General features: G+C 36.3%; 1 protein-coding gene across 1 annotated transcript in view; it reads left to right on the forward strand.

Moving 5' to 3' along the window:
• The window catches only part of LOC116911686 (contactin-associated protein like 5-4-like), a 48,966-nt gene extending 26,834 nt beyond the window's left edge, over positions 1-22,132 (forward strand). The window contains exons 4-6 of the mRNA XM_032915641.1: positions 8,878-9,096; positions 19,852-20,091; positions 21,767-22,132. Coding sequence (XP_032771532.1) covers positions 8,878-9,096; positions 19,852-20,091; positions 21,767-22,056 — 749 coding nt within the window. The 3' untranslated portion in view covers positions 22,057-22,132. The remainder of the gene's footprint in view (positions 1-8,877; positions 9,097-19,851; positions 20,092-21,766) is intronic.
• The last annotated feature ends 290 nt before the right edge of the window (positions 22,133-22,422 follow it).

The following is a 22,422-nucleotide window of genomic DNA, read 5'->3' on the forward strand; positions in this document are numbered from 1 at the left end:
GGTGTCTTATTTGTTTGTACTTTGTAGTAGTGCACTGTTCCCTTGTACTATACATTTTAAATTCAAATTAATATTAAATTTTAAGAAAACAAAGTGTATCATGTAATAATTTGATGTTAACTATTAACATATATTCAAATATTAATTAATAAACATAAGCATTTGGTATCAGATTGTTTTAGGTGTAATACTGAAGTCTGGTGATGTAGTTCATCAGCAGAGAGAAGGACTAGCATCCACAAGACCCAGAGCTCAATCTTTTTTATTAGAAGGAAATAATTATATAAACATAAAAGCAAAACAATAAACCTGTATATTTGGAAAACTTACTGTTGTTGTTACGACTGTTATGAAGGGAAAAGAGTCAAACAAAATGGCAAAAACTTAACTGTGGTTAGCTACAGACATAATCCCATTACGCATTGAAGTAGGTAGACTTTTTAATGCCAAGGAGCTCATATCAAGAACTCCTTCAGGCAAGCTACAAGGAAAGGAAGAGTCCTTTAATATAGGCAGTGACACAGAAAAGGTACAGTCCCATTCTCCAAGAGTGCTCCTCTTAGCTCTGCAAACAGCAGTTTTCAAGATTGGTGTATTTAGATTGTTGAACAGAGCGAAGGAGGTTTCCGATTTCTAATTTTTTTCAACTTCCAACCCACCTCATTCTGGGGTCCCTTCCAACTAAAGCATTTCAGTTTCTTTACCTTGAGTTTGGTGTTACAGTCTATGAAAAAACAACAGAGTCACTATGTCTTTTAGAACTGAAACAATGTGTTCTTAATTGGGGTGCTGGGGTAAAAATAGTGCTTTTCATTGTAAACTCACATTAGATGTGTAGAGAGATAACTTTGTATGATCCAATAGTTGGAGGAAAGTTTCTTCCCTTTTCTCTCTGTCTTCCTTTCTTCTTTTCAGTGAGTGTGTAAGCAAAAATAATACTGCTCAGTATCCTTTCAGAAATGCCATTTACCTTGTTTAAGACAGAGTCTCTCATTGACTAGGATAGGTTGACCTGCCAGTATGCGTTAGAGATTCTCGTGTTTCTAACTCCCCAGTGTTAGGCCTGTCAAGATGTGTCCAATGCCTGGCCCTTGCATGTGGATTCTAGGGATCAAACTCAGAAATTTATGCTTATGAAATAAGTACTTTATTGATTGAGTCATCTATCAATGAATGCCATTCTACAACATATGTAAATTTTGGTCCCCACAAGTACAACTTTGTACATTTCTGCACATACTCATTACTTATTTATCCATCACAGATTTAGTGACTCTTGGATGTCAAGGGGATACATTTGGCTATAGTCACTATAAAACTCATTTTAACTGGCAGCAATAGAATGAGAATTCACTGACAGTGGTTATATCACTATGTGCAGAGGACATGGGGATCACTTTAACTGTGGTTTAATTCTTCCATAAAGTGATATGTGGTCAATTTTCTCCATCTTCTTATACTTATGCATATGTATTTTAGACTAAATCTAGCTGTTTCCCTGAATTGAAATCCCTTCTTCAGCTGCAATCCATGTCATCTCCCTGATATCCAGATCCCAAAACTGCTTTCATATCAGTGACAATGGTTAAGGAAGGAAAAACATGCACTGTTTATGCAAATGCCATGCATAACTAAGGAAAGCTAAGTTTTACAAAGTTGTTGATTTATAGGTAAGATATTCAAAAATTCCAAAATCCTAAAAGTTAAAATGACAATTAAATTTTATCATATTGGTGATTGGTCATTCTAATTTCATATTATATTGCATTCTCTTCATTATCAAACAACACCATCTGTGGTCATCACTGTGAATACTGTAGCACAACTCATTGTCTAATATGCATGGGAAGAAGATGGTCAGATTAATAATTTCTCTTCTTGTTGTGGAAAAAAATACTTGGGAGGAGCAACTTAAGAAACAAAGGCTTAATTTTTGGCTCGGAGTTTGAGTCCTTAATTTCAGAGACGACATGGCACCAAGAATTTAAGACAACTTGTCACACTGGAACTGGTCATACAGGATACAGAGAGATGTGAATGATGTGTTTTACCTGATATTTTTATTATTATTTTTATTTAAGTGAGGTATTCTAACTACTAAGAAATTATGAAGCCTATATTTAGAGTAGGTCTTCTAAACTCTATTAACATAATCTTGAAACTTTGAGTGAAGATGCCCAGAGGGTTTTCAACATGGAAGCATTAAATTCAACAAAGGTGAAAATTCAGGTTAACCATCACATTTAACATAAAGGGTTTGAACAGGAAGTCCAAAGACATAGGATCCACACAATATCTCTATTTCTTCCAAAATATCCTTTCTCTGGTTTGCATAAATGTTTGATGAGTCTAGAATTTTAGGTTTAATACAAAGATAAATTATCTCCATTCAAATCTGAGTTCAGGGTTCAGAAAGTTCCAGCATTATGGTATCAGACAGTGTTTGTGGAATATACAAATCAAAGCATGTATTGACTTTTTAAGAGTCCATGCCTAAAGAAGTTAAGCAGTGCTTTACTGAACATATATTTATCATATGATAAATGAGATCACAGGCTATTAGAGTAGCTAACTAGCCATGGGAATCTTGTACCTTCTCATAAATGGACTTTAACTCATACATAAATCCACTCATCGTTTTTAGCTGTATAGTGGATAATGAGTTGACCAGCACAATACAGAGGCATCACCATCCCTGCCCTGGATGAGTAGTCAAGAATGCATGAATGTCTCCTCATGAAGCTTTAAACTAAGTAGTGTGATGGGCACTAGAGAGTAGGCATGAAAGGATTCCTTTTGGGGTACAGTGATACATTACTACTGTAAAGGAATGGAAAAACATTGCAAGGGCCTTTGCTAGACTTCTCTACTTCAAACCCTTATGAAGCATTCCAGTCTACAGATTATTCCTTTGAGAATCTTCACAAAAGAGAGTAGTAGCTCATCAATCTTCATTCATTTGTGAATATCCTAGGGTCTAGGTCTGGCTTGATAAATACCATCCAAAGGCCTCTTAAATTTGTCTTGGACAATAAAAGAGCAAATCATGAGAAAATGTCCTTGTGAGACAGTTGCATGGAAAAGTTAGTGATAGCTCGAAAGTGTGACTGCGTCCCAATTTCCTATCCAGTTCCAAGAGATTGTGTGACTGTCCCTGAGGCCTATCACAAAGTCTGGAGTATATCATATAGGCTTATTTTACCAATTCAATCATTCATTTATTCATTCATACATTTGATATTCAACTGTGTGCATTTACCTCTACTATTTGTTGTAGTATGATTTTCATGGGAGACTATATAAGAAATGAGGTCGGAGGCATGGGTTAAAAATATAAGCTCTAGAACATATTACCAGGTTTAAATCTTAGCAATTAAAGACACCGTGACAACCTTATAACTGTGCTCAGCTCATTCGTGATGAAATTGTCCTGTCTAGAATGTTTGTAATGAGGCTCAATTGAATCCAGTGATGGAAAATGCTTAGCAGTGTATGGCTTATGCCATGCATTAATTACTATAATGTTACTACTATTGTTTATTTTACTGATTCTCTTTCATATTGAGAAGGAATGATTGATTTAAACATTATTGGTTATTGAAATAAAGAAAAGTGATGATAAAAAACATTTAAAAAGGTTTTACAAGGATCCTGGAACCCAGGTGTAAAAATCAAAAGCAGCTGAAGAGAAATGCAGGACCAGCACATGTTCTTTTTGAGGAGTGCAGTCTTGGTATCGTCACATCTGTATGTACACAAGCACAGGGCTGGGGCTGGATTTTTACTAAGCAAGTGTTCCTCCACGGTTTCTCCTCAACCTGGCATGGCCTTGGAGGGGACAAAGTGTCATGGTTAATGCCCCTCTGACAGAACCCTGGTGTGATTCTTCATTCATTTGAAAAGATACAATTTTTAACTATGCAATATGAATTATATGAAAGGCTGTGTGAGTGAGAAGGAACAAAAGCAGCTGTACTACGAGCCAACTTGTAAGAAAATTACTAAGCAAGGAGATAAAAAGATTTATGGAGTGGTGATATTAAGAGATCACACCCAGATAAGTTTTTTGTTTATGCTTAAAAAGACAAATATATCCTTGAGTTGAGAGTCATCCTAGGACAGAATAAGGTTAGGCCAAGGTGTATTGGAAATGGTAAACTTCTGGGCAGAGTCCCCTCAACTAAATTATGATCTATGCTTAACAAAGGCTGACACAGTTCTCAATTCTTTTACACAGTTAAGAAAATATTGTATGCTTGCTCTTTCCTAAGAATCAAAGAGTCAGGGGATGTTAATTCATAGGATAGCCAAAAGTGAACCTGAAATAAATAAGTGAAATGATATGTAAATAAAAACATGGGATTTTGGTCTGCATGAAATGACCAGGCAGAAAAGATATCAGGTTTTTAGAATTTTCACTAGAGAGAGTTGAGCTGTCTGGAGATCTCTGCAGAGTAAAAACTGCTCTTCATGAATTGTTGTAACTGTATTTCTAACTTGGTCAGAAGATTCAGTAATTTTTTATAGCAACTTTTCTGACATTGATCAGAAAATACATGCGTTATCCAGATAGATTTGAGAATTTTTCTACATGAAAGAGTTGTCTTAACCAGAGAGTTTTTAGAATAGCAAGAAAAATCTTTCTAGCACAGAGTAGAATACAGAAAGAGTGAGTGAGAGAGAGAGAGAGAGAGAGAGAGAGAGAGAGAGAGAGAGAGAGAGGAGAGCAGTTCTAACAGACAGTTCTGCACAATCTAGCCAGCTTAGACACACTGTTTGACTTCAAGTCAGTGTTTTGCCACTCCTAGACACTTCTTTTCTCAGAACCCACCTCTATGCTGAGGGTGGTACTTAGCAGAACACAGGCCAGAGTTTGCTGTATTCCCATTTCTGGTGTCTATGTCTGTGACAAGTAATGTTTCCTCTATAACAGTGGTTCTTAACATTTCTAATGACACCATCCGTTAATACAGTTGCACTGTGGTGACTCCAACCATAAATTATTTTCATTACTATCTGGTACTATTATAAATAATAATGAAAATATCTGACATGCAGGGTATCTGATATATGACCATAAAGGAAGTGTCCTTCTACCAAAAATGTCTCAACCCACAGGTTAAAAATCATTGTTCTACAGCTTGCAGATTATTTGGTGTGAGAGACAGCAGTCAGATCAGATAGTACACAAGATTCATGGTCTAGCCAAGGTCAGTACAGGCAAGAATGGAGACAGAATGTGTCAGGCAGAGCAGAGCTACAAGCTTCCTGTAATGTAAGCTTTCCTCTGATGGGAAACTTTTAGACTAAGCATTTAGGGAGAATTTTACCCAAATCTTTAATATTTCTTCCCATTTTTCATGAATGTTTTACCTGCATATATAGAGAGAAATACACATGTGAAACCAAATTACCTTTAAATAAATATTTGATTTTGAGATGAAGAAAACTACATGCTGGAATTAATGATCAGAATAAAAAATAGATACTAAGGCCAGAAAGGTGGCACAACAGCTTACAACACTTGTATTTATGGAAGACCTGTGTTCAGTTCCCATCATTTACGTGTTAATTCCAGTCATTTACATGGTAATTCAAGTTACCTCCAACTGGTTTCTCGAAATATGAGACATCCATGTTGTATGAAAACGTACAAGACTTAAGCACATAAAATAAATAATAATTGAAAAAAATTAAAACAGAAATAGAAAACAGGCCTAGGAGAATGATTTAGCTGACAAGCAATTGCTTTATGAGCATAAGAATCTGAACTTGATCCTCAGAGCACACATTAAAATTCAAGTGTGGTATCTTGTTCTTGTAATCCCAGTATTGAGAGAAGGAGACAGTATAATTCCATAGACCCATTTGGGTAAACCAGCATAACCTCATTTCTGAGTCCAGGGTAATGAGACACATGGCTTCAGAAAAATATAGTAGAGAGCACCTGAGTAACAACAACTGAGTTTGGACTCTAGGTTCCATATGGCCCCACAAATATATGGATATCTATCTATCTATCTATCTATCTATCTATCTATCTATCTATCTATCTATCTATCCATCTATCTATCTCTATCCACTTACCTATTTATCTATTATTTACCTATCTATCACCTACCTGTGTATCTACTTGTTTATCTAACACATACATACATGCCATCATTCCTAAATACACAGACACACATGTGGATCTCCACATTCATGGACAAACACAAAAAGTGGAAAGACAAAAAGAATTAAGAAACATTAAATAGGGGTTGGGGATTTAGCTCAGTGGTAGAGCGCTGGACTAGCGCAAGGCCCTGGGTTCGGTCCCCAGCTCCGGAAAAAAAAAAAGAAAAGAAAAAGAAACATTAAATAACTCAAGGCCTCCTTTGTTTTTATTTTCATTGATTTTTTTTAAGGAGGATGATCTTTCAGTCCTATTCTTTAAGTGCATGGCTTTGTAAAGTAAATGAATTTATGTGCATCGAATAATCACATGTTGATTTTCAGCTTCAGCTTGAGGGTCCTGAGGAAGAGGTGAATGGGAATGGTAGAATGACAAGATTGCTCTCTTGAAGAACAAAGTTCATTTAATCTTTTATTTATATAAGCTACATCCTGAGAAATTGCATATCAGTTTAATCTTTTACCCTAGGTTCCCTTTTGCTAATTTCATGACCTTATCCCTTTGACTTTCAGAAATAGAAACTGAAATACAGAGCATATTTGGCAAATGAAGTTAGACAGCAGGTATTTTTTACATAGCATTTATTTTTAACATAGCAAATCCTATATGGTTTGCTAGACACAACACTTGTAGTTGCCAAGACTAGATATAGATGCAATTTTTATGTGATAAAATTATCTTTACATCATATATATGAATATATGTGTGTGTGTGTTTGTGTGTACGTGTGTATTGTAATTTAATGAGCTCTTGTTTGTGTTGACTTTTTCATTACTTTTAGCTAACTCAATATATTCTTTTACTATTTGGACTCTTTTTGCTTTTCTATCTCAGAAATTCAAGGCTTATTATTGGAAAGTATTAAGCAATCCCACAAAGTAGGGATATCATCAAGATATTTTTTTCTTGATACCAGACATTTTGTCTGTCCCCAAACTCTATTTAGGTAATACATACACCTACATCATTTAGGGAGTAGAATATCTGAATCAAATTTATTTGATGAAGTTCTTGGAGGAGAACACCCTTTTACCATTAATATTATACAACCATCTATCTGAGTCTTGTTTCTTTAACCATTCCTTTCACTTTCATAATTCCATTTTTTTCTTCTATTGACGAAATCATGTGTCCTTCCTTGGTATCATTTGGACTAAACTGACTCATTAGTGTAGTTTTGTGTGTTCTTTCAGATGCCTGAAAGGGGCCTCATAAAATTCATATTGTATTTTTTTACTTTGAATAGCTGAGGAATCCTGTAACTGACAGTTCTTATACTGATATATGTACTCTTGAACTCCTCATGTTTTCAGAGTTCTTTCCCACACTCTTAAGGGCTCTCCTGAAGGTCACAGCATCACCATTTTGCTGAGGATTATCAGACACATGTCTTCTTGCTTCCCTGATTCTGTTTCTGATTACTATTGAATCATTAACATTGGCAAGGAGAACATTATCCAAAGGAGAAACATGGAGTAAAATAAGAATATTATTATACAAGTTTATGCTCACAGCATCCATCAACACTCAAGAAAACTAATATCCTTCTGGCTCTGCTCCAGGTCAGAAGCCATGTCATACTGTCATACCCAGCCATACCTAGCAATCGCATATTACATATATAATAAAACCATCAATTATAAGCACCTACTTCGTTCATGAACAACTCAAAGTATGTCATCAAGATAAGCACACAGATAACCTCATAGTTAACTGTCTTTTTACTCTCAATTTTTAGGTAAGAAAACTGAAGTTTAAAATAAGAACTTCTTGAGGAAAGGGTGGTTCTGTCATCGCTCTTTTTGTTGTTTGCAGGCACCAACTTCTAGCTTCTCTTTAAGGTTAGGACTCACATGACAGCAAAGGTTTCTGTTTTCAGTTACCAGAAGCTCTCTATGACTGAGCTTCATTTACAAGAGCAGTTTTCTAATAAGGTTAGAGCCTTGGGAGGCATAGACTCAGGTTGTATTGAGCTTGGAGGTCTCTAACCTTACAGTTTATGCCATGGTCAAATAGAAACACTTGCTGCTTTAGGCCAAGGAAAGAGAAAAAGCTATAAAGGCTTAAGAAAGAGCCCAGATATGATACATGAAGGCTACAGGTACTCAGGAGACCACTGTGTCCTCAACGTAGGCTTAAAATGAACTGTTCTCATTTTTTTGTGTTTATAAAATCCTCAGAGGATGAGGTAATGATAAGGGTAACTTGTTAAGAATCTTTACCTTTACAAACAGATATCACTATTTTTGATGCTTTTTTTCCTGACCGGTTTCTCCTTGATAATTGATGAAAATTGTGCCTTTCCTAGAGTTGCTTAAAAGGGGAAAATGAAAAAAGGAAAAAAAAAGAAAAAGAAAAAGAAAAAAAGAAAACCTGTTTGTTCATTATACAAAGTTAATTTGTGGTTTCTCTGTTAAACTGTATAGATACCATTACTGCAAGCATTAACATAAATATCATCACTGTCCCCATCAGCACCAACTCCACCACTATCCTTTCCTCTATTGCCAGAATCATCAAATAGTCACTATAATTATCACTATCACTATGCTTACAATAGTGATCCAGTGCTATACACAGCTTAGAAACATCCTCTCCACATTGATGGAGACATACAAATCTTTTCACTAAACATTCTGAACATTCTTGTGACTAGAACACATTGACAATGGCCTTTATCATTCTTTCTTCTTTTGCTGCAGCTCCTTCTGAGATCACATTCACCATTGATGTTGGGAATGGCCCTGTGGAGCTCCTCGTCCAGTCTCCTTATCCTCTGAATGACAATCAATGGCATTACATCCGGGCTGAGAGAAACCTCAAGGAGACCTCCCTTCAGGTGGACAACCTTCCACAGAGCATGAGAGAGGCCTCAGAGGAAGCCTATTTCCGACTTCATTTGACTAGCCAGTTGTTTGTAGGTAGGAGACATTTATATTATCTTTATGCTAAATACCTTCAAGATAGCTTTGTGCTCTAGGTTAAGGACAATTCCTAGTATTTTTCAAAAAGTAAACAAAATATGAAACTATTTTTCATTACATATATCTTATTGTAGCTTTATAGTCTTCACAACAAGTTTTGTGCTACTCATACTCAAATGTAGTGGCCCTCTCAGACTATTTTGTTAACGTTTCTGCTCATGTTTATTGTTTTCAGATATTAATAGAATTTTATGTTTTGGATCATTAGAAAATAAGTTTACTGTGTAGTCATTGAGACTCGAGCTCTTCACTTATCCTAGTGATACTTGACTAGTGATAACTATTTTTAATATTGTGATCAGATAGTTTGACTAATCCAGTTAACTCTAATGTCCAGTAGTATACATTGGGAAGTGTACTGGCTGTTTCTATGTTATCATAACCCAAAATAGAGACACTTGAAGGAGGGACTCTCAGTTAAGCAAATGCCTCTATATATTTGTCCTGTAGGTAAGTCTATAGAGCATTTTCTTAATTAGTGATTCATGTTAGAGGCTTGCAGATGTGAGCTAACAACAATTAGAGGAATACTGGGATTGCAATTGTACACCACCATGTCTGGTGTATACAGTATTTGTGACCAATCCCAGAGCGTTATGAGTAGAATACAAGTATTCTAGCGAATGGGCTACTGTAAGGCTCAAAGTGAGTCTTAACTACCGGGACACCCCCTACTCTTCAAGAAAGACAGGAGAAAGAAATTCAATGCAAAGGCAAGAGGTTTATTTTTTCTGGCATGTCGGGATCAACCCTCAATCAGCCCCTTGTGGCAAGTGACTAGAAGGCAACCCTGAATGGCTATAACATGCTGTTTTTACACTTTTTAGAAGTACAGTTTACACCAGCAAGGTTACAGTTTAAACTTATTAGCTAAGCATATTTACCTTTGGATCTATTGGCAAGCAAGCATATGACATGCATTCGAATTCTATGTGGGATCAGAGGGTCAGGTGACTATCCCTCAGTACATTCTGCTATTTTTCAAAAATGTCCCTGCTCCTCCCTAGAACTTTGGGTGGAGAATGGAACTTGGCCTATCCTTGACCTGAGGCAGGAAGCTGTTACTTGGCCTAATTCTTGTCCTGAAGCAATGGGTGTAAGGCTGGTGAAAGCCCCTAAGGTCCTTCACAGGAAACCCATAACCTACCTACTGTCTACCAGGCCAAGCCTCTTAATAGCTGTTATACTTCAGTAAGAACTAGGGTCTACCACTACATATCTATCTTTGTCACTTTTTAAAAATTTAGGTGTATTTTGATATTCTATGAGTTCACATCACTGGGGTAGATTGAATATTGTACAGAGAAGCAACCAGTTCTCTGAAGAGATGTCTTCAGCACTCCATTCAGTCAGTACACACTAGTACCAGTAAGTTCTCTAGAAGGGTGGCCATCCTTAGTATTGAGAATAGATAGATCCAGAATTAAGAAATTGTTGTTTCAATTTGTCCCTTTATTTCCCCAGCTCTTGCACTCCCCTCCCTCCCTCATTTTATCCATCACTGGTAATAGACAAGTTAATTATATTTGTGCACACGTTGGGTAGTGAGGATGGAAGTTAGAACTAAGAAGTGCCACTGCTTTTCATGGTGCTCATGTGTAGGTGCTCATGTGTGTACATGTATATATATATATGTGTGTGTGTGTGTGTGTGTGTGTGTGTGTGTGTGTGTGTGTGTGTGTGATGGGGGAGTATTTTTAGATATTTTATTCCAGTTCTGATAATAAGTCCAAACTTTGAGCTGAAATGTAGTAGAGAGAAATTTTGAAAATACAACTTACAGAGCTCTTAAAGTAGATCTTTAAATACAAGTTAGGGTTTTAAATGATGTTATAACACAATATTATTAAAAACTAAGGGTGCATGCCTCTGTTTAAAACTTGAATTTGCATGCTTAGACAGAACTATGAATAAATTACCCATTAGCCATTCTACATGTCTTTTTTCAGCTGTGTTTTCTACCAAGACCAATAGTGGATAGCTCACCACCAACTATACAACTTCATCTCCATTTCTTGCACATTTATTATTTGCTTCCTTAACATGTGGGCTACTATAATTTTTGAATTTGCAAGTATTATCACTTAAAACATAGTTGCGAAATGAGAGGATATACAACAATATAGGAACATCAGATTTTCACTTCATGACCTGCTGTACATGTGTCTTCCTTAACTGTGTTGTATATGCACAACAGAAATTAAGATTGAGTGATTTAAAACATTCTTATGAGTGTGTGTCCTTTAGATAATCACTCCTATAGGTAATATAACATACTACTGAAAAACTTTACATTTATTTTGCTGCCTTAGTTCTATTTAAACAATCACATATCACTTTTTGGAGGAAGTATACATTTATTAAGATTTAATAGCTTATTTTTGGTGAAATCAGTTCAAATATTTTGAACTTTTCATAAATTGTACTCCATGTGAAAGTCTAATTTATCATCAGGCAGTATTTATGAGTTGCTATGACAGAAGAAGAATCTAAAGGACTAGTTTTCTACTCAACTATCAGAAAAACAGAAAAATGTGAACTTTGTGCAAATTAAAAGTGAAAAGAGGCAAGAGTGTTTTGTATCAAATTTTATCAGCAGATATTTATACATAACTTGACCAGAAATCATATAAATTGTGCAAGGTGGATGGGAGTGGAAGAGACATCTTGATAGAGTTGTACCAAACGTCAGTCTAAGGAGCATGCCCACTTCTGTTATGCTTGATTCTCCAGTGAGTCCCATGTTAGAAATTATTGTGCTTTGTTGAGTTTATTTTGATGAAACTAAAAAGAAGAAAAGAAAACATTTTGAAGGTCATCTTAATCTCTTGTTTTATGTATCACTGTTCAGTATTTACTAATAGGTACATTTGCAAATATCATCTGGTCAGAGACGATTGAAGTCCCAACATTTCCATTTTTGTTTAATTCATCTGAGATTAAAAAAATAATGAAACACTGATTGAATCAATAAATGTTTTGCTCAGTAATTTCATTAGTGTCCAGTCCAGTTGCTGTGATAAAATATCCCAACAAAACCAATAGGGAAGAAGGGGCCTATTCAGTTCACAGTTCCAGGTTAGAATCCATCACTAGATAAAGTAGAGGTAGGGACTTGAAGCAACTCCTCATTTCTACAGTTAAGGACACAGAGAGAATGAATACATGTATGTTTATCTTCAGCTCACCTTCTTGTCTTTTATGTAGTCTAGGACTCCCCCCTCAAAAAAAAGTAGTGTCACCTACTTTTATGTTAGATCCTCCAACAAGGATTAACATAATCAGTACATGCCCACAGGTTAGCATAATCTAAACAACCCCTCATTGAGACTCTTTTAACAGATGAATCTATATTTTCCAATTAGCAACATTAGCCATTAGCCCAAATGAAAAACTGAGTTTGATATCACCTAGAAATGTGGAGACACTACATGCATATCTTTAATAGGTAGGAAAGGATGTCATTATTGGAGTGTATGTCTTTACTGTAATAGATTGAGTTTTGCATTGCTTAAGTACTGATGGATATGCCTATCAAGATACAGTTGGCCATGAAGAAAATTTTAAATCAAAGTAGAGTGTCTTGCACAATTTTGGTGACAACCTGTGCTGTAAGCATTAGTGCTTTCTGTGGACCATGCACAGGCTCTGTGTTTTATAAAATATGGAGCACCTCCTAGTACTGCTTTACTTCTCCAAGGTGACAACATGAAATGCTCTGATCAGTGACTCATTACTTGATGGATTCCCAGAATCAATAATGTAACTTGACACCGTTTTGTCACCAAGATATATTAGGGTTATTTTTAATATACACAGGTTGTCCAATACATTGACAGCAGAATACGAGAAAGTTTATGAAATGTAGCTTTTAAAGTATAATATGTAGCTAAGGTATAATTTCACCACTGGAACTGTTATCAGTTTCATTATTTCTGCTTTCTTAGGTTTTGGGTGTGGTGGGTTGTGGGTTTATATGTTTTAATGCATGTTTGCATGAATATGTGCAAACCTGTGAAGTATTACACATGAGAATGTTTGCATGTATATAGAGGATAGAGAGGAATGTCAAGAATATTTGTTGATAATTTTGTAATTCATTTCTGAGTAAACATCTCTTATTGAACTCATGATTTGGCTGGTGTATAAAACCGCTTGTCCCTTGAAGCATGATGGAGTGGTAAGATTATAAGTGGCTTCCATGGCAAAACTCACAACAGCTTTGTGAATGCTGGAGGTCTGAACTTCTGATCTTAATCTTGGGTTAAGTAATATAATGAGTTAGTATTCTGAATGAGACAGCGGTAGAAAAATATCTGGCATAAAGAAATGATTGTCTTTGCCTTTGAATAGAAATGGAGTTCAAGGTTTACTTCCTGTATGCCTCATATCTGGGTACATAGAACAGCAAGGGAAAGGCATCACTCCCAGATATGCTACAGTAGCACAGTGAATACTCATGAATATGAGACTGTCTTATTTCTGATATCGGCCTCCTTTTTTATGCAGGTGCATTTGGCAGCCAGTTACATTACAATCCTAGTCAGGAAGCAGAGGAAGATGCATGTTAATTCATTCTCTCTCTCTCTCTCTCTCTCTCTCTCTCTCTCTCTCTCTGTGTGTGTGTGTGTGTGTGTGTGTGTGTGTGTGTGTGTTTGTGTGTTTTTATTCAGTCCTAGAAAGAAGGTAATGGAAGTGGTACCATCCACATTTAGGGTAGATCTTCTCACCACAATTAACACAATCTAGTAACTCCCTCACAAACATGCCAGAGGCTTGTCACCTATGAAATTCTAGATATGTCAATTAACAATTAAGATTGACTGTGACAGATAATAAGCTTCTTTAGGACAATTAGTGCCTATGGATGAAGAAGTTCATATAGTAAATAAATTACTGAACATTCATATGTAGAAGAAAAGTGAAGGAGGAAGGAGTGAGATAATGAAAGAAGGAAGAAGTGAGAGAAAGGGAGGAGACAATGAGATAAAACTTAGCAACAGAAAAATCATTATCGTACTATTGTTTCTTAAATCAGAATCATATTTGGCCAAATCAATGCTAGCAGCAAGGGAGCTATTGGAAACCAGAGGACAAAAGAAACTCCAGGACTTGTGCAGGGATACAGACATAAAGGCCATTCTCTAGGACCATGATAATTTGTCAGATGGTTCCTCTAAATAAAAGAGGAGATGATGTGCTGAGAGTAAACTTGAAGGCATTCTTTCTCTCTCTTTTCTTGTCTATAGATCTGAGTAACTGCTTCAAGTTCCAGCCTCATCCTATAATGAATTCTACATAGGATTGTAAAGTAGATAATCCCTTTTTTCCCTGTTTCTTTTTTGGGATATTTTATTACAGCACCTGGAAAACAAATAATGTAAATGACTAGCATAACATCCATTTGTTCATTCATTGATTCATCACTCAGATGAATTAAACAAAAATGAAAATACTGTGAGTTCAAGTATATTTGGCCAGATAACGTTTGCAAATGTACCTGTCACTAAACACTAAAGAGTGAGACATAAAGCAGTACACAAAAATGACCTCCAACAGCATTTCCTTCCTTTTCACTTTCATCAAGACAAACTCAATAAAGCTCAGTAATTTCTAAATCACAGTAGGACTCACTGGATAAAGAAGCATAAGAGAAGTTGGCATGGTCCTTAGACTAACTTGTCTACAACACCATCAAGATGTCTCTTCCAGTCCCATATACATGCTTGTAAAACTCACTTAATTTTTAATCAACTTAAATAGCTGGTAAGAAAAATCAGGCTTGAAATGAAGGAGGAAATTCCTACTCAATCCAAAGAAACACCATTCAAATGAACTCACCCTATTCCAGGGCCAAATGAGACATGCTGTACCAAATTGCTTCCAGATATATCATCCAACCAGTGGTCTTTACTCTCAACAAGACTGTTGACAGAAGCAAAAAGGATAAATGAATGGGTGTGTATTTCTTAGAATAGGAAACTATATAAGAGAGAAGCAAAGGAAAGTAGACTCTCATTGCTTTTGTATTAACCTCAATTATTTAGTATAATAGCTCAGCTCACAGATTCAGGAATATGAGTTCTTTGTCATATTGCCAATAACCAGATATGATTTCATTCTCAGGTCTCTTGTAAAGTTTGTCTGACTCTTAACCATTGTCAAGATGAGCTTTTTAAAATTACCTTTTTCTAGTGTGTGGAGTGAAAGGTAGCAAGACCACTTTCTTGTCCATTATCAACTAGACGAACTTAGAATGAATATTATAACACAAACATGTTTCAAATGGTTATATGTAGTAGAAGTGGGATTGTTTTGATTCTTAAGAAACTTGCAGATAAATTTTGAGACTTTAAAGAATGACTGTACACTACTCTAAGTATTAAGTATGCTTTTTACTATTTTGAATCTATAGAAAACTGTTGTGTGAATTTTCCTTGGCAGATATAAAGAACTATGTGTTCATACTAGACAAGGCAAAACCTGCAAACCAAAGAAGCAATTGCATTCAAGTCTACCTTACTGGGACAGTGAGTTTACAGTTTCCTATAGGTCTATAGATGAGACATGACAATAGAAATACCTGTGGCTCAGATAGTTGCCTCACAGACAGGTCACTTGGGTTTAGAAGTTGGCGTCCAAAGGCTACATTCCTCATGCCTCTTCCATGCATCTTAGTGTGGAAGTTGGAAGTTAAAATAAATTTTGTCCCTACAACTGTATTACTTACATAACCTTCGGGAAGGCATTGAAAATAGTTTGTTTATAGTGCAAATTCTGTTAATGTCATTGGTTTTAATAAGACTTCTGAGAAGAAATTTTATAATTTGGGAATAAAAAGCCACTCAACAACTATATGTATATCAAGATACGAAACAACTAATCAGAAAATATAGTAGATCAACAACAGAAATATGAATGTTCAGAGTCAGCAAATCTGGGTAGGGGTTTGGAAAGGAGCTAGGAAGAAAGCTGGCACACTGCCATCTGATTTATCAATGGAAGATACATTTTAATTTTGCAATATATTTTTCTTTTAAAAAATTGACAACTGGGGATCTGAAAATTGGGTCAATGAATACAGGCATTTACTGCCAAGCCTGACAATCTGAGTTCAATTTTGAGAAGAAGAAAGCTGACTCTTATACCTTGTCTTCCAAACTATGTGTACATGTCTTTCTATGTGTGCAGCTAACATATATGTGCATTATTTTTTGTGTTTTCTCTGTGTACCTGTATGTGTGTACATATATTTGTGTGGTCCTTCCAACCATGTACTATGTCTACATCCTTGCTTGTATTGCCTATGAATGTACATATAAATATATGTATAGATGTGTGATTAGGTATACTCTAGTGCATGTGCTTCTGTTCTGTGCTCATATACATGGATTGGTACATATGTTTATGTTACTTGGATTGTATATATTCTCTTAAAATTATCTAATGTTTAGTCTAGGCTGTACATTTTTATAAGATATTTAATCTATTCTATAAAGTTTTCTTCCTAGAAAAAATAAAACAGACAGGTAAAAATACAACTGTAGTTTACTGTACAAGGTATTACATAATATCTCATGTTATCCTGTTCTGTCAGTATGTGGAAGGGACATGAGCTTCTTGTCTTGGAAAAGTCACAGTGAGTTTTCCTTGTCTTTACATTCAGAAGTGCATTTTTACCTGAGAAATTACCCTAACCATCCTTTGTCCATTTCTAAAATTGCTGACTAAGACACCCATAAGAAAATGTGCAATAGATCTTACATTTGCAAACTCTGATTGGAGAGAAATTAGACTAACAATCCATAGGAAAATTAATGAAATCCATGGAGGGGAGTCACTATAAAGAGTAAGAAAAAGAGGCAAGTCTTACACTCTATAAATCCTCCCTTCTTTATTGTATGTAACCTCCAGAAAAGAAATAATGAACCTTTCTTTGAGATATGCTTGTACATACCGTTGATTTATCTTGTGGTTAAAGGATTATTAATCACTGAAATTCACACAGACAAGACAGTGCAAGTGAGGTTTGGCCTCTTGGCATGCATATTAGAACTGGAAACGATCTCAATCTTCTCATTATTTCAGAATAAGAGATTAGCCATGTGCCTCAGCATTTTTATTTTTAGTTATTTGTACTCAAACAGTGAACATCAGACACCATGACCAATAAAATGCTTACTTTTTGCTAATAGCTGAGGATGGCTAGAGTCCATGATGATCATGGTAGGGAGTATGGCAACAGTAAGGCAGTTAGAGAACTGAAGCAATAGTCTACATCTTATATCCTGAAATGTAAGCATAAGGCAAAAAGACCAAACTGGCTTTTGAATCCTGAGTCTGGGATGAAACCACCATACCTGTGATAGATTAAGGAAGGCACATTTCTAATCATCATGCCATTTCTGACCATCTACACTGCCATTATTTTTCATGTTATGAATTTCTCTCCCATCCCTTTAACTTACCCTCCTTTCCTATGTATGTATGGGTGGATGTGTGTGCATGTTTCTTTACTTAAATGCACATGTGAATGCACGTGATCACATGCCCGGTATAGTATTGCTTATAGAGATCTGAGAACAGTCATCAGACACCATCCATAATTTGCTTAAGTCAATGTTCCTTACTGTCCTGTAACTTTATCATATAGGGTAGGCTACCTGTCTTTTGGGCTTCCAAAGATGTGACTGTCTCTACCTCACATCTTATATCACTGTGATTAAAGACATGCGCCATACTACCTAGGGTTACAACTGGTCTTTTGATCAAACTCAGGTCCTCATGCTTGCCAGGTAAAGCATTTTATCAATTGACCTATCTCCCAAATCTCATATTACAGCTTTATTGTCCTTCTTGATATATTTATTGTCTATGACCACAAATTTAAAATGGCTATTATAGCTGGATAGCCATACATACAGATCTAGACATTTCTAGACTAGTGTAGCATCTTCCTAGTGCTATGACACTTTAATATAGTTCCTCATGTTATAACATTATATTCAGTGTTGCCTTATAAGTGAAATTTTGCTACTGTAAAAAGTCATAATGTAAATATATGATATGTGGGATATCTGATATGTGACCTTGGGAGGGGTTGGATCACTGCCAAAGAGGATATGACCCACAGATTGGGAACTGCTATTGTATAACAAAATTTAATAGAATTGTAGCATAGGGTGTTAGATAAGAGTTTCAATTAAGAGATCCAATAGATACAGGGAATAACTGTTTTTGCTTTTGCATTCATTCTTTTCTCCTGCTCCTCCATATGTCCCTCTCTTTCTTCCTCTCAGTCTCTTCCTTTTTTTTTCCAATTGTAAACTTTGCAGAACGCAAGTAGTTTTAAGATTCCCCACTCATTTATGATGTAATCTTGAGTTCAAGTGTTAGATACTAATTATTTATTTTCTCAATCTAGAACAGGTCTCTCTTGTTCTTCTGGGATGTTCTAGAATTCTAAGTATTGCCCACAGTAGGTGAAGACTCAAGAGAAGGTTCAGAGCACAACAATAACTGAACAAAATCTGTATTCTATAATGAGCAGTAAGCATTACTATAAATACATTGAATGATAGATGAAATAGCTTAAATTTATACAATTCATTTCTCAATGGCTAACCATTGGCTAACATGGAGCAGAACACCAATACCCACCTTTCTCTCTTCCAGTGCATAGTCCTGTACTGCATAAGCATAAGGGGATATGTTGCAGTTTTTTCTTTGTGGTGTACCTAATCTGACTCTTTTATTTCTGGCAAAAGACACTGTAGGTCACATAAAACTCCATATTTTATTCATGTGCTAATATCATGGTTATGTAAATAGTCATGCTTAAGGACTTTTAAAAGAGCTATGTTTCCTTCTCACTATCTCCCCCTCTGATACAATTTTTCTTTGAAACAAGTCTCATGTATCCCCAGCTGGCCAAAGATAGCAGTCAACTTCTGCTCCTCCTGACCTTTCATCCTCAGTACTGAGATTATTTATGTGTGCTACCATGCATAGTTTATTCAATCGTACTGTGATTTGAATTCAGGGTTTCATGCATGCCAGGCAAACATTCTACCAACTGAATCACATCCAAATTTCTGCCCCTGACTTAAATTTTTTTTAACACACTTTGTTTCACTGGTAACTTACAGAAAAGTTCAGCAGAACAACAATAACAACACAGCTGTTACCATAATGATGTTGCTCTCATGTAATAAAATATTACAGGTAGACAGAATGAAGCTGATGTGAAATTGTCCTTCAAATGAGTTTCCCTGGGAGAGTAATACCATCAATATCACAGATGGGCCCAGCAATGAGCATGAAGAGCTCATACATCCAAGGGAAAAAACAGAATCATCTGGTTATTATAGATTTTCAAGGAGACAGGGATAAGTCCTACAATATATGTTCTACTCTACATGCTCTAGATTATCATCAGCTTCTAGATTAACTTAAGGCTCTCTAATGTCTGGGGAGTATTAGGGTGGAATCCCTTTTTGGCAGCTACAAAGAGAAGACAACGAGTTGTTACCATAGCATACACTCTTACCCTGTCCACAGAGAGAGTCCATAGCAGAATTTAACCTGAATTTTGGGAAATGGGGCAGTTATAGATTTGTGATTTACCAGTTACATCTATGCATTACAGCTCTGACATCTTTCATGTTTTCCTCTCTTATTTTTCACCATTAGGAGGAACATCATCAAGACAGAAAGGCTTTCTTGGATGCATGCGCTCTTTACACTTGAATGGGCAGAACACAGACCTGATAGAGAGGGCAAAGTTAATGTCTGGAGTCACACCTGGCTGTCTAGGTCACTGCAGTAGCTATGGCAGCAACTGCCACAATGGGGGCAAGTGTGTGGAGAAACAAAGTGGCTATTCCTGTGACTGCACCAACTCACCAAATGAAGGACCTTTCTGCCAGAAAGGTGAGATGGACTTACATAACCCTATGTGTGTGGTTCCATAGCATACAAACAACATGACCAATGATCCTGTGCCCTGAGGTTATCCATACCAACACTATTGAATGTAATGATCAACTACCCACATGACATGATGAAAGCAATAACTATGATGTCGGGCAATCCACACTATTTCTCCTATGTGTGGCAAAGTAGTACCTACATGGCATTATCAAACCAAATTCTCCATGCCCTCAAGCAATGCTGATACTTTGTAGTCTCAGAAGTTTTCCTACATTTAGACTCTGTTTAGTTCATCAACATAACCAAATACATGCATTTGGGTTTTGTGATAACTAGCAGAACAGTTGTGTTCAGAATTAAATGAAAATGTGCACATCATCCAGGCTGAATGATCAGCTGAAGACTAGAAGTAGATCATCTACTTATGTTTACTGACATACTAACGTTTCTAGTTGCAATACATCAATTAGAAATTGTATCAAAGGACCACAGAGTTGAATGTAAAAGAAGGTAGAGAAGCACCTCTCCATAAAATAATGTCTTTCTCTTAGTTCATGGGGAGCCTGAACCGTGGCAGAATAAGTACTTCAACATATTGTGGAAAATACCATCAATCATAACACATATTTCATGAAGGCTACTCAGAGGGACTTAAGTTAAATTATTTTTTATGTATTGGCTGCCTCTCTCTCTCTCTCTCTCTCTCTCTCTCTCTCTCTCTCTCTCTCTCTCCCCCTCTCTCTCTTTCTTTCTCTTTGTGTGTGTGTGTTTGTGTGTGTGTGTGTGTGTGTGTGTGTGTGTGTGTGTGCGCGCGCGCGTGCAGGCACACATGTGTATGTGTGTATTCATGTGGGCATACACAAGCATTTCGTGGCCAGGGGTCAATAACAGATGTATTCCTCTTCAAATTTTAACACTCACTATTTGCTAGACTATCCAATGACATCTTCCTGTCTTTGTTTCCCCAGGTCTAGAGTTAGATATGCACAGCACCACACCTGTTACTTAATGCTGATGCTGAAGATGTAAATTCAATACCACACAGTTTGCATCAAATGTATGACCAACTGAGCTGTCTCCCAATCCCTAAATAATAAGGTCTTGTAACACAGAAGCTTCACAAATTCAAACATGCTTGGTGATGCTCTTCAGTGCTATATAAAGACAATCTCGCTGAATATCATAGTATTACAAAGATAAAGTTAAGAATTATGATTAATCTCCTAACCATAATGAAATTGACAAGAATGGCTACAATGGGCTTGGAAAATGGTGTTGTCAGTAAATTGCTTGCTACACAAACATGAGAGTCTAGTGTGGATCCTTAGCATTCTCTTAGAAAACTAGATGTGTCATTAGATGAGGTAAGATAGGAGGAGCCCTGAACTCAATGAGCAGCCATGACTTCCAGGTTCAGTGTCTCAAAAAACAAAGCAGAGAATGATAAGGATATACATTCAACTTTTCAATATCAACCCAAATCCACATCTTCTTAGGTGCACATCCACACAAGAATAGATTTGAGCCTCTCTAAAATCATCAAGACACAGATATTGTATTTTTAACATCCCTAACTGCGTGCTAGATACAGTTGAATCAATGAACAGGCAGTACAGCTACTCAGAGTAATTGACTAAACATTTGACAGCATGCTCTGTTGTCTTCTGTTTTGCAGAAATTTCAGCTCTTTTTAATTCTGGCACCTCTGTAACATACATGTTTCAAGAACCTTACCTGGTGATTAAGAACACAAGTCTCTTATCTTCACCTATCTACGCAGATAATGCTCCATCCAAGGAAACCATCATGCTGAATTTCTTGACAACACAAGCCCCCACCATCTTACTCTACCTCAATTTCTCTTCTCAGAACTTTCTGGCTATCTTACTTTCCAGAAATGGTGAGTGTTTGTGGCATGAAACCATAAGACCAGACTTGCATAGAGGGACAATTCATGTTCTGTAGTACTGTGCAAAGATGTATACGTGGGAAGCTTCAGTCTAACCTTCCTCCCACTACACAATTATTAGCCATAATTACTATTCTGAGCCAGTGTCAACTTGCCACTGAAGTCTAAACTCATTTACTTGTTCTTTATTGTGTTGTAGTAATTATTTATTTATTGATCATTCTGAAATCAATTAAGTGTAGAAGATAACAAGAGATCTGAATTACAGAAGGATACTTGCCATGTTCATTTTTTAATCTTATCTGCTGTGCTTTGTTAGTGGAAGCTGGTAAAGCATAAATACTGATAGTGGTTATAGATGAGCACTGTCCAAATCTTCAAGAGAAGTATAATGTGGGAACCATAATGCTGTGGCCCAGGAA

The sequence above is a fragment of the Rattus rattus genome, chromosome 10 (genome assembly GCF_011064425.1).
Source record: "Rattus rattus isolate New Zealand chromosome 10, Rrattus_CSIRO_v1, whole genome shotgun sequence".
Lineage (NCBI taxonomy): Eukaryota > Metazoa > Chordata > Mammalia > Rodentia > Muridae > Rattus > Rattus rattus.